This window comes from Oryctolagus cuniculus, chromosome 9, assembly GCF_051225735.1.
Source record: "Oryctolagus cuniculus isolate XC-2025 breed Fujian yellow rabbit chromosome 9, ASM5122573v1, whole genome shotgun sequence".
Classification (NCBI taxonomy): Eukaryota; Metazoa; Chordata; class Mammalia; order Lagomorpha; family Leporidae; genus Oryctolagus; species Oryctolagus cuniculus.
Window position 1 is genome coordinate 137,495,313 of NC_142875.1, and position 12,869 is coordinate 137,508,181.

The 12,869-nt window shown below is 59.5% G+C and overlaps 1 protein-coding gene across 2 annotated transcripts; it reads left to right on the forward strand.

Annotated features, from left to right (window-relative positions):
• The first annotated feature begins 297 nt into the window (after positions 1 to 297).
• On the forward strand, positions 298 to 9,954 carry PCED1B (PC-esterase domain containing 1B). 2 transcript variants are annotated; one of them, XM_008259355.5, is made up of 2 exons: positions 298 to 915; positions 8,435 to 9,954. In XM_008259355.5, the coding sequence occupies exon 2, from the start codon at positions 8,492 to 8,494 to the stop codon at positions 9,818 to 9,820; it is 1,329 nt and encodes a 442-aa protein (XP_008257577.2). In that variant the 5' UTR covers positions 298 to 915; positions 8,435 to 8,491; the 3' UTR covers positions 9,821 to 9,954. The 2 variants fall into 2 exon arrangements, with proteins under 2 accessions (XP_008257577.2, XP_008257576.3); XM_008259354.5 differs by lacking the exon at positions 298 to 915 and adding an exon at positions 3,115 to 4,508.
• The last annotated feature ends 2,915 nt before the right edge of the window (positions 9,955 to 12,869 follow it).

Below are 12,869 nucleotides of genomic sequence, written 5' to 3' on the forward strand. Positions count from 1 at the left end.
CTGGATGGATGTCCATTGGCCAGAGGACGGAAATGAGGTGCCAGCTGTCAAGCCATACAGTGGGCAGGTCAAGGGACGACACTGTCACTTCAGAGGCCAGCTCGCTCTAGCCGAGCTGTGTTAAGAAAATCAAGAGATCAGGGCACGACCCGGGCCGTGCAGAGCAGGACTGCTGTGGACCTGCCCCCCTGGCTGGGCTCTTCCGTGCCTTTGTGTCTTGCTCTGTCCTGATGCGTTAAGAAAACAACCACAGGAGGCTCACTGTTCTGAGAAACACTTCTTCAAGCCTTCATTTCCTCATTTGATTCACTTCCTCCCTCTCACGGCAGTCAGTCGGTGTTGGAGGGGAGGGAGGAGGCCGCACTTATCTACACGGACCAGAAACGCTCTCCCACAGCTCGGCCCCTCCCGTTCCCAGCAGGAGGGTCAGTCCGGGCTCTGCCCCTTGCTGTGTGACCTGAGGGCTGGCTGGTATGCAGGCCTGGCTTCCAGGGGCAGGTTCAGGCCTGTCTTCTCCCGTGGATGGGGCCGCGGTGAGGAGCAGGTTGAAGGATTTGGAAGTGGTTTGTTTGCACAGCAGTGTGGGGTCACCGCTACCACATCTGAATTAGAAAGGGGGCACTCTCCCTCCTCCCCTTGAGAGGCCCCCACCAAGGGACTAAGAGCTCTGGGTCAGAACAAAGGAAGAGTCCATCTGAGTGGCACCCAAATACTGCGGAACAAGTTCAAAGCCAGACTCCAGGAAGGCGCCGTCTGCTCACTTGCCGCTCCACCTTGGTTGTTTCCCTCTGCTTCCTAAAGCAAAGAGCCAGCGCCGACCCTGTGCCCCAGAAGTGGCATCTCCTGGCAGACGCCGCCTTGCAGACCAGCAGCACCTGCGAGCCCACAGAGGACACCTGCCAGGCGCATTCTGGAGTAAGTACTTCCCAGCTGTCTCGCTGATTCAGGCGTGCACTTTGCTTTCCGGCTAGCCGTTCTGGGGACGCACGCCCAGGCCCCCAGCCCCGGGCGGTAAGGAAACAGCCAGTGCAGCTGTGGCCTGGGAGAGGATGTGATGGGGTGCCAGTGTGAGCTGCAGCCCCGCTCTCTGGAAATAAGCGCCCTTGGGCAGGTGACTCAACCTCTTAACTTTCATTTCCGAGCTGTAAAACGAAGAACAATGGAGTACCTGGTTCTTAGGGCTCTTAACAGGCGTATGGGAGTTATCAATAACAGCAGATGGCTGAACACCTCATTCGGTCCCCCAGCACACTCCCCCTGTACTGAGGACCCAGCCTTCCCCAGGCTCCCACAATTAGCTGGAGCTGGACTTCTGACCTGTTTGGGCACCCGAGGGCAGGGGTGGAGCTGAGCCCACTAGAGCTCCTGGCAGAGAGGCCATGCCCGGGAAAGGCGTGGCGCGTGGCTTTTTGCCTGTCCCCCCTCACCTGGGCCAGGTGCCTCCTGCCTTCCCAGCTGTGGGACAGGTGGGGAGGCAGCCCGCCCGCCAGCCCTGTGCAGCATGGTGGGCACCGAGGCTGACACCAGCTCTGGAACCTCATTTCCAAGTCAGAACCTTTTTTTTTTTTTGACAGGCAGAGTGGACAGTGAGAGAGAGAGACAGAGAGAAAGGTCTTCCTTTGCCGTTGGTTCACCCTCCAATGGCCGCCGCGGCCGGCGCGCTGCGGCCGGCGCACCGCGCTGATCCGATGGCAGGAGCCAGGAGCCAGGTGCTTTTCCTGGTCTCCCATGGGGTGCAGGGCCCAAGCACTTGGGCCATCCTCCACTGCACTCCCTGGCCACAGCAGAGGGCTGGCCTGGAAGAGGGGCAACCGGGACAGAATCCGGCGCCCCGACCGGGACTAGAACCCGGTGTGCCAGCGCCGCAGGCGGAGGATTAGCCTAGTGAGCCGCGGCGCCGGCCAAGTCAGAACCATTCTTGCACATGGAATCCAGGTGCCACACAGTGTTAGTGCGACAAGTGCTGCAACAGCACGCACTCTGAAGCTGTTTCCTAATCGGGGCTGTTTCTCTCGTGCGGAGGGACGGAGACTGACCCGGCCTGGGCCAGGGCATCGGCCACTGCGCCTGCTCTTTCTACCTGTTTGTCCGTGGCTGCGGGTGAGGACCTAGTGGGGCCTGCTGTTTGGGGCAGGACTAAGGAAACACACCAAGGTGGCTGCCCACCTGTGTTGCTGTGAGGCCAGGGAACACAGCGGCACACAGGCACCTCCTCAGGTTCCCACGATTTTGTGGACAGAGACAACAGCAGTCGCCATCTCCCTGGGCTGTGGGAGTTCAGTGGGCCCAGGGTCCACTGCTCCACCGTGGCAACTCTTATCATTTGTCAGGCTTTGGGCTGAGAAGGGCTGGGGGGCCTGGGACAGAGCTCTGTCTGCCTTGCCCTTTCAAGTCAGCCCTTGGAAGGCCTGAGCCTCACCAGGGACAGTGAGTCTGAGACAGCCCCTCCCCCAGCACACTCCTCTGCAGGCCCGGGCAGCTTTAGCCTGCCAGCAACCCAAGGAACACAAGGTTTTATCTGAGAAAACAGATAAGATAAAAATCATGCCTTTTAGAAATAAAGATTTAATCAAGACGAAGACATTTTTTCAGGATTAAGATAAATTTTTGAAAAGGAAAACAAATCCATAAAAACCTGAAACGGGTGAAACTGGTCTCCAGGCTCAGCTTCCCAAAATACACTGTAACATCCTCACCCCTGCTAGCTGCCCAGAAAGCACAGGCCCCAAACACCACACATCAGGGTTTTAAACTGCGCCTGAGGGGGACCGAGCAAGGAAAGGTTCTCAGGGCGAAGAACTGCCGGGAGCAGCCTCGGAGGGAGGGGGCTGGGTTTTATAGGGAACTCGCATGGTGGGGGGGATACATGCAGGGCTGGGGTTTCATAGGGAACTCCCATGAGGGAGGTGGGATGCCTGTAGGGCTGGGGTTTTATAGGGAACTCTGCAAGGTGGGGGGGATACATGCAGGGCTGGGGTTTTATAGGGAACTCTGCAAGGTTGGGGGGATACATGCAGGGCTGGGTTTTATAGGGAACTCTGCAAGGGGGAGGTGGGATGCCTGTAGGGCTGGGGTTTTATAGGGAACTCCCATGAGGGAGGTGGGATGCCTGTAGGGCTGGGGTTTTATAGGGAACTCCCATGAGGGAGGTGGGATGCCTGTGGGGCTGGGGTTTTATAGGGAACTCCCATGAGGGAGGTGGGATATGGACTGACACGGGATGTTTCTGACACAGGGAGCCCCCAGGGCTGCCTGGTTTGTATCTGAGGCAGCAGTGGGAACAGAGAGGCACAGATGCCTCCCAGAACTGCCTGATTTATAGCTGGGGCAGTCGTGGGGACAGTGAGGCTCTCCAGGAACACTGTGCCTCTGTGTTTTGTGTTCCTGACGCCAGGGAGGAGTGGGGGGAGATGTCTCGGATCGGTGTGGATTCAGGGTTCTCACACCGCAGCCACAAGGAACCGAGTGTTGCCACACAGGCTTGTTCCTACCAAGCACACGTCGGGGCCAGCGCTGCCGCTGACCACACAGCATGGCGGGGACCGTGGCCGGCACCCCACCATCCGTGCTCAATACAAGCGTGCTCCAGACAGAGCATGGCGCCAGACTATCCTGAAATCCAAGCAGATTTCTCACACTACCCATTTCTGCAAGCTTTGTGAGGACCCCTGGTGTTTGCCCTCAAAGATCAGTCCGGAATTCAGCCAGGGCTGGATGGGAGGGCAAGTGGGTGTAGGACCCAGAAGTTACTGAGGCCTAGGTGGCCACTGCCCTCCCCACAGAGCTTATCCTACACACCAGGAACCCTCCAGAACCCAAGGCCAGGTCTAGGCTAGAGCACGCTCAGGCCGGGTGTTTTGTTGACGGGGCCAAAGGGAAAGCCCGAGGCTGACTCCTGGGCCTCCCGGGACTAGCTTTCTCCTCCCCACTTCTGAGTCATCTCCATACAAATAGACCCTGATAAGGAATGGCCCATTGTCCCCTCCAGACTGGGGTGCTGGGGGAGGGGTGCCATTCAAATTCAGGCTGGGAGCCTGGCGCGCACCAGAGCTACGTGGGTGACCTGGAGGTGAGGATGTGGCTGTGGAGAGCAGCCCCACAGTAGGCCCCTGCCCTGAAGACCAGCCTGTGGGGATTTCCAGGGAAAGAGGGTGTCGGGGGCACGGGACCAGGGCAGAGCTAGGGGGAGAAGCGGTCCCTGCCCTAAGCCCCCAGGTGACCTTGGGAAGCAGAGACAAGGAAACCGCCAGTGATTTACACACAAACACGATAAAGCCAAAGGGGTGAGTAGGAGGAGAGGACCGGGACCCAGCCAGGGCCGACAGCTCCCTAGAAATGTGGCCTTGAAGCGAGGTGGATGATAGGCCTGTCCTGGAGGTGGAGGAGGAGTGAGAATGTGTTTAACGCTGGAAGGAGAGAGCCAAGGCCAGGAGAGGGGAGACAACGCGGGAGGCACCGCCTGCAGCCAGCCAGCGGGAGCGGGGCGAGCGCCCAGCTTCACGTCCGAGGTAGGTTGGCACGGGGCTGGGCTGGGCCTTCCCTAGCCTGCAGCGGCAAGGGCTCGCTGTGCTCCAGGTGGAAGGAGGCCCGGCCTGGCCGGCACCCCCTCCTGGGGGGGACGCTCCCTTGCGCCTCTCTGGCACCCAGCAGGGGAGCTGCGCAGGGGCAGAGCCAAGGTCCCACCTTCCCATACCTTGCATTCCAGTGAGCAGGAATGTGGCCAAACACTGGCTGGGGAGTTCTGTGAGTGCGCCCTGACTGCTCTTGATGGGAGTCACAGTTCTGCTGTATGTACATTTGGGAGACACTGTTTCAAGTGAGGCATTTAGAATAAACGACCACAGGCTGCCCGAGGGCACTCTCAGGTATGCGGGGTCTTCAGAAAGTCCACGGAAAATGTGTATTATCAAAAAAGAAACCCTATGGATTGCGCCCATCTTGGGGCACCAAAAGAAACTGCTGGGTTCTCTGTGAGCCTCCTTCCGTGCACCGCTCCGAAGCTTTCCTGTTGGGCTGTTACGGTCCACAGCTGCTTCCAGGCTGCTCACCGGGGTGACTTGCAGACAGCTGCCCTGATGCCTGGCTGCCCAGGGTGTGGGGACTGGGGGTGGAGCCATGTGTGCTGTTTCCTGACTTGCGGGGAGTGCCGGCTGCGGTGGGGATGTCCAACCCTGCCATCTCCATGCAGAAGGTCAGGAATCTCCTCTGGGCTTCAGCTTCTCCCAGGCATCTTCCCTCCCTCTTCCCAGCCCCAGGGCAGTACAGGGGTGGGTCAGGCTCCCCCGGGGGACCCAAATTTATTCTGCCTGAGATTAAGGCAGGGGGTGAGATAGATACACATACACACAGGAATCACCGGTACCCCCACCAGGCCACAAGACCACCTGTTCTGGGCAGGCAGTGGTGCACCTGGGAGGCAAGCTTAGCACCCACCCTCACCCGATGGGGCCTGTGGAAGGGGACAGTGAGTGAGGGGGAGCAGCAGTGCTGAAGGCCTGTGTGGTCTGCACGGTCTCCTGTGATGTAAAGGGGGCCCCACTGCGCTGACAGCAGCACGGTCACGGTCCTCCCTCTCAGAGTGACCTGGGGCTCTGGACATGCTCAGTGGTGGTCTGCACTGACCACTGTCCGGTGTCCTCAGCGCTGCGCACTTAACCCTACCTTCCCGCCCACTGCCAGTCCCACTTCACAGATGATGGAAGCTGAGGCACCCAAAGGCTAAGCAACAGCCGAAGTCAAACAGCTGTTGGGTAGCAGAGCTGGGAGCCCAGCCCAGGGGCCTCCGAGGTGCTGTGTGTCCAGGCTGCAAGGCGACCTGGACTCACTTCCGTCCCAGTCAAGGGCACTGCCCCCCCAGAGGGAATGTGGACCTTGTAAACAAAGGGCTCTGTTGACGCCGGGGCAGAGCTGGCGGCAGGGAAGGGTTTCCCCTTCTGCTTGTGCACCTGGAAGCTACTGTGTAATGGGGCAGTGGGTGTTCTGAGCAAGTTTTACCCAGCTCTGTGCTCCTCACGTGCAGCACACAGTCGATGCTTAGTAAGTGTGGGTTGAACACACAGATGAATCTAAACAATGCTTGATCTTGCGAATTTTACTGCACCACAATGAGCTAAATGTTTCAAATTTTTCTTCTATTGGGAAAAATATCTTAATGAAGATCCTTTGGGAATAGTCAGTATTTTCAATGTTTTTTTTAAAGAAACTCTTAATTTGCCTATTTTTGTATTTTAATAGGATGCCTTTTACTTACAGTTATTCACCCACACCTATTAAAATGCTTAGAATTCATTAGAAAGCCAGGGTGGCTTTAGGCTGCTGTGGGGGTGGGAGGCCTAGGCCCCTCCCCCCTGATTTCTGGCACTACTGGCTGGCTCACCATGAATGTGAGTCACAGGCGGCAGCTTCAAGCACACTCAGCTGGAGTTCTGAAGACGAGTTTCACTACTTCTAACATCTCACATGATGTGTTGGAGAGGAAGAAGGTTGTCTCTGCTCTCTTAAGTCAGTACCTGGGGCTGCAAATCAAACTGCTGGAGCAGGCAGTTGTGGCTCAGTGGGTTAAGCCACCACAGAGCGCCTGCATCTTGTATCAGACTGTCTGGGACTGGGGCCTGCCTTGGCTCCCAATCCAGCTTTCTGCTACTGCACACCCTAGGAGGCAGCAGTGGTGGGCCTAGCACTTGAATTCCTACCACCTACCCATGGGAGGGCCCAGGAGGGAGTCCTGGCTCCTGGCTTTGGCCTGGCTCAGCCCTGGCTATTGTGGGCATTTGAGACATGAACCAGAGGATGGAAGATTTCCTTCTGTCTCTCCCTCTCTGTCACTCTTCCTTTCAAATAAATGAATGAAACTTTTTTTTAAGTAGATTAACAGGGACAACAAAGGCGCACAGTCTGTCAGGAGTGCAGAGAGGAGGTGGGCTCGGCTTGTGCCCCTCCCAGCTGCACTGCTCCAGGTCTTTCTGCAGAATCACCTCGGCAGCGAGACCTCCTCTCTGACCGCAGGGTGCCCCCTTCCTAAGTGAAACCTGGGTCCTAGTCTAGGGGCACAGAGAAGTTCTGCTTCAGACAGGAAGCAAAGGGCACCGTGAAGCATGTGGGTTGCTGGATGTAGGACACCCTGGATGTCTCTCCAGCTCTGAGCCCGCACAGGCCCTGCTCCTCTCTGTGCCCTGGTGCCTCTCACCGAGTCCTCAAGTTAGGAAAAGGGGCCGATGGGCGTCATCTGTGACCCCACTGTTCTGCTAAGAACTTTGCTTCAGGTGCTTCTGGGCCTGCCCCGGCGCCAAGGGCGGGGCTGGAGGGAGAAGGGAAGCAACAACTTCACCTGGAGCAGGAAGGGTGACCGCAGAGCAGCAGCGCAGGCACGCCTGTCCCACAGTGCTCTGGGCTTCACGTGGAAGCTGCAGAACAGGGGGCTTCATGGGAGAGGCGGGAGAAACACAGCATCTTAAAGCAGCTGTGTCGGTGTCAGGAGCCAAACCCTGTCGCCTCTGGGCCCTTGCAGGTCTGCCCCACCTCCGCCTGGCTGGCCCAGTCCTGATGAGTGAAGGCATTCCCACAGCGGGTGAAAGGGCAGGCCAGGGACTCGGCCTTGAAACAATCTAGCACCCAGAACAGTGTGCTCGAGACATCATCTGGCCTCTGAGAGACAGAGGAGCCGTGCATGGTGGGATCTGCCCCTTGCCTCTTGCATTTGATAACAAGAACCAACTCCTGCAACTTTTATATTGCCCTGCCCCTGGTGGCATTTCCTTTCTTCTTTACAGCCCTTCCACTGCATTAACTATAGGGTGGAAGCACTTTAAAAAAATCACTTATTATTTATTTACTTGAAAGGCAGAATTAGAGAAGGAGAGACACAAAAAGAAGTCTTCCATCCACTGGTTCACTCCCCAAATGGCTACAATGGCTGGGGCTGGGCCAGGCCGAAGCCGGGAGCTTTATCTGGGTCTCCCACGTGGGTGCAGGGGCCCCGCCCACTAGGGCCATCCTCCGCTGCTTTTCCAAGCACCTTAGCAGGGGTCCGTGTGAGATGCTGGCAATGCAAGCGGTGGCACAGTGCTGCCTGCCCCCCCCCCCCCATTTCCTAACAAGGTTACCTCCTCACCCACACTGCAGGGCTTAACTGCTTCACCCTCTTTCCCCCACAGGCGTTGTCTGTGTCCTTACTTGTGCCCCTCACTGCCCAGCTGCTGCAAGGCCATCTAGCAACCTCCTCCAGCCACAGCTGGGCACCCTAGTGGCACCTGCAGCACCTCTGGTCCAGTCCCAGGGAAGGCGTTAGGGGTAGGGGTCGGGTCCTAAAGGCCAATGTCAAGCCTCAACTGCAGCCTGATCACAGCCACTGGGTGTCTGTCTCCCCGCCCCCTCCCCCACCCAGGGTCCTCCGTGCGCCTGCCCCCACTGCAGTGGCTCTCTTCCTTTGTCCTAGCAATCGGAAGTCGCACCGTGCACCAGGGGCGGCACTAGGCCAGGCACCCTGGACGCTATGGTGCCCCTGCGGGCCTGCGAGGTACGCCAGCTGCTCCACAACAAGTTCGTGGTGATCCTGGGCGACTCGGTGCAGCGCGCCGTGTACAAAGACCTGGTGCTTCTGCTGCAGAAGGACTCCCTGCTCACTCCGAGCCAGCTCAAGGCCAAGGGGGAGCTGAGCTTCGAGCAGGACAAGCTGCTGCAGGGAGGCCAGCTGGACACCCTGCATAATGGCATCACCTACCGCGAGGTGCGCCAGTTCCTCTCGGGTCACCACCTGGTGCGCTTCTACTTCCTCACCCGCGTCTACTCCGAGTACCTGGAGGCCGTCCTGGAGCAGCTGTGCACTGGCGAGCACGCGCCAGACCTGGTCATCATGAACTCTTGCCTCTGGGACCTCTCCAGGTATGGCCCTGAGTCCGGGCAGAGCTACCTGGAGAACCTGGCCAAGCTGTTTGCACACCTGGGCCAGGTGCTTCCCGCCTCCTGCCTGCTGATCTGGAACACAGCCATGCCCGTGGGCCAGAAGATCACTGCGCGCTTCCTCCCACCGGAGGGACAGCTGGACGCTGCCTCCCTGCGCGCCCGCCTGGTTGAAGCCAATTTCTACTGCTTCGCTGAGGCCAGGAAGCACGGCTTTGACCTGCTCGACTTGCACTTCCACTTCCGCCACGCGGGACAGCACCGGCACCACGACGGGGTGCACTGGGATGCACGTGCCCACCGTTGCCTCTCGCACCTGCTGCTGGAGCATGTGGCCGACGCCTGGGGCGTGGAGCTGCCCCACCGCGCCCCTGCAAGTAGGTGGGTCCGAGAGGGCCCTGCAAGGGGGCGGCGGGGCCGTGGCACCCGGAGGCAGCCCTCAGCCGGCAGGGACATCCTGGCTCAGCCACTGCCCCCTCCCAGCCGTGCCCCCTTGCTCCCGCTCCGGCCCCCTCTCCTGCCCACGCCACCCTGCCCCCTCTCTCCTTACCCAGGGATGCCCCAGCTCCTGTTCTGTCCCCAGGAGTCCTACTTCAGCTCAGACCCTCCCTTCCAGGGGACTCCATTCTGTTTCAGCCCAGGTGCCCCCTCCCCCACTCAGCCAAGGTTTGCCATGGAAGCCAACTTGATGTTTGGTCCCCCCCTGCCTGGGCCCTGCCTCCCCTCACCCTGTGTCCAGCGGCAGGCCCTGGTGGTCCACAGAGGCTTCCCCCGGAACCCGCCCCGGGGCCCCTACACACCCTGCAGAGGGCGGCCTAGGCGTCCCGGCAGGCGCGCCCCGGCTACCCAGAGCCCCGATGCAGGCCTGACCCCTGCTCATGCCTGGGATTGCCTGAGCCTTGGGGGCCCCATGGAGGGCTAGAAGCACGGTCAGATCCTGCTGTTGTCGCCTGTGGTCTCGCCCCGTCCCTGGGAGTGACCGAACCTGACTGCCTCCCCACCCATTCTCACCGTCGTTCTGTGAATGTGGAATCGAAATAAAGAACTTGCCTCAGAGTCGCTGTGGGTTCTGTGGTGTCCGCGTGTGATGGGTGCCTCTCCTTGTGGCTAAACGCAGCTCTGTGGGAGGAAGGCCGGTGCTCACCGAGGAAGTGACTTACTAAAACAATTCTGAGGGTTTCCACAGATGGAGCTCACTCCTGCCAGTGTGATTCTCAAAGAGTCAGTGCGTTCCACAGCTGCAGTAGCCCTCCTGCTCCGCTGTCCATCCCAGTGTAGCTCCGTGCTCAGTCCAGCGGCAAGTCCAAGGGCTCCCTGCCAGAGTCGGGGCAGGGGAGGGGGAGGCGGGAGGAGTCCCAGACAGCGCAGGCGGTGCTTCCTGACCCTCACCTCAGGTCACCTCAGGTCGGGCGGGGGCCTGTTCAGACGCTGGAGTCGCACCCCGGAAAGGCTGGGCTTGGGCTTGGATGTGCTACAGCTTTCTGGACAGCAGGGTTCTTGTTCTGTTAGCTGGTGAGATGTGACTGCATGACGAGAAGCGGCTGGGAGAAGATCGCCACGGGAGAACTGCCCAGCCGCCGTGAGTCCACCGAGGGGCGCAGGGCTCCTGGGGAAGGCGGCCTGGTCTCGCTGACCTGTGGCCTCCACCCCGGCCCCGCGTCCAGGGCAGCAGCTTCTTCAGGAAGTGTGCGCAGGCGCCTGCCCCGAAGCTCTGAGCTTTCGTCCTGTAACGAGGGGTGGGCCACTCACGCACAGGGAAGGGGTCCAGGGAGAAGGGGGGTCTGCCTGGAACAGGGGTGCCCCCTGCTTGCCTTCCTGACCAGACCCTCCGGATCTGTCAGGGCCAGGTGACAGCAGGACGTCCTTGCCAGCGCAGTGGCCACGTGGCTGACCCGGAGGTGTTGAGTCCTTGGTCTCAGGAGCACCTGGTGCTGTGCTCGTGTCCCCGTGTGCCCTGACACATGAGTGCGTGTGTGCACGGGAGAAGCAGCCTGGACGGTGTCTCCAGCACAGCCCGGACAGACTGGAAACGAGAGCCTGGTGAGGCGGAGCTCGCCACGTACCAGCAGTCAGGACGGCACCTGCCTGGCCAGCGTCCATGACGCAGAGTCCTGTGCCCGTCTGTCTCTGCTGACCTCGGCCCACAGGCTGAGCCAGTGGCCTTCGTCTGGCCGAGCGGCAAATTCGATGTGCGACTGGAGGCTGCCGGTGTGTCCTGTGTGTCTGCCCGCGTGCACACGGGGTTGGGAGGTGCTTTCTCTCCCTCACCGTGGGCTCTCAGTCTGCCTTCTGATCATGCTGGAGGAAACACCGGGACCAGACGTGGACCCGCCACAAGTCCACTGTCCGGTGGCTCCACGGTGCCAAGCACCCTGCCGCTGTTCTGTCCGTCGGTGGAACAGGGAATGTGCACCTGGCTGCCGCAGGCTCCCTGACTGAAAACACCCTGCTCCTTGCATCAGGAAGCGACTGTCACTCAGCAAGTAGGAGGAAAGCCAGCGCTCTGGCCTGACCTGGCCCCGGCCCCAGCCCACTGCATTCAGCTTCTATCCTTGACTCGCGCAGTTTTCTGGAAAAGGAGGAAAAGGCAAAGTTAAGGAGGACACTGGCATCTAGGCAGCATGTGTCTCCCCCAAGACTCTCACACTGAAGGCCAGCGCTTCCGTGCTGTGCCGACATTTCCCACGGGTTCCAGGAAAGCGAGGCCAGTGTCTGCGCACCCACGGAAGCTCGCCTCAGCTGCTGATGCGCCAAGGCCGCGGCTGCACCCCGCAAGCCCCGGGCTACAGAGCTGCTCTGGGGGACCCAAGACCTTAGCGCCGGACTGCTTGGAAGGCCTGGGTCATCACGGCTTCTGTCCGGGGAAGGATCTGCCCTGCTCCAAGCTGCCTGCACGTGTGTGTGTCTGGTTAGCAGCAGTGTTGGCTCTGTGGGTCTGGGACTGGCGCGGAAATGGCTCTTTGGCCCAAACGATATGGAGTAGACCAGGGATGCTCGCCTGCTCCTCCTCAGGGTGGAGGAAGCAGAGGGCCAGCTACCCTGGCAGAAAGTTCCAGGATGTGGCCAGTTCAGCCTGCAGTGATGGGGCAGCCCACGTGCTCAGTGCAGAGGGAGGCGTAGATGCTGGGTGCACAGTGAGGTGTAGACATTCGGTGCACAGTGAGGTGCAGGTGCTCTGTGCAGAATGAGGTGTAGAGTAAGGTGTAGACACTCAGTGCAGAGTGAGGTGTAGATGTTCAGTGCAGAGTAAGGTATAGACACTTGGTGCAAAATGAGGTATAGACACTAAGTGGAGAGGGAGGCGTAGACGCTGGGTGCACAGTGAGGTGTAGACACTCGGTGCAGAGTGAGGTGCAGGCACTGGGTGCACAGTGAGGTGCAGGTGCTCTGCAGAATGAGGTGTAGACGCTGGGTGCAGAGTAAGGTGTAGACTTAGGTGACTTAAGGTGCAGAGTGAGGTATAGACGTTCAGTGCAGAGTGAGGTATAGACACTCGGTGCAGAGTGAGGTGTAGACACTCGGTGCAGAGTGTGGTGTAGACGCTCAGTGCACAGTGAGGTGTAGACGCTGGGTGCAGAGTGAGGTGTAGACTCTGGGTGCAGAGTGAGGTGCAGGCACTGGGTGCACAGTGAAGTGCAGGGCTCTGTGCAGAGTGAGGTGTAGACACTGGGTGCAGAGTGAGGTGTAGACACTGGGTGCAGAGTAAGGTGTAGACACTCGGTGCAGAGTGTGGTGTAGACACTCGGTGCAGAGTGTGGTGTAGACGCTGGGTGCAGAGTGTGGTGTAGACACTCGGTGCAGAGTGAGGTGCAGGCACTGGGTGCACAGTGAGGTGCAGGTGCTCTGTGCAGAATGAGGTGTAGACGCTGGGTGCAGAGTAAGGTGTAGACACTCAGTGCAGAGTGAGGTGTAGATGTTCAGTGCAGAGTAAGGTATAGACACTTGGTGCAGAATGAGGTGTAGACACTCGG

Bases quoted from the DNA above. Each gene is read 5' to 3' on its own strand.
- PCED1B (XM_008259354.5), top strand. From the start codon at position 4,395: ATGTGTTTAACGCTGGAAGGAGAGAGCCAAGGCCAGGAGAGGGGAGAC. The intron at 4,509-8,434 runs GTAGGTTGGCAC...CCTTTGTCCTAG, and splicing joins CGCCCAGCTTCACGTCCGAG to CAATCGGAAGTCGCACCGTG.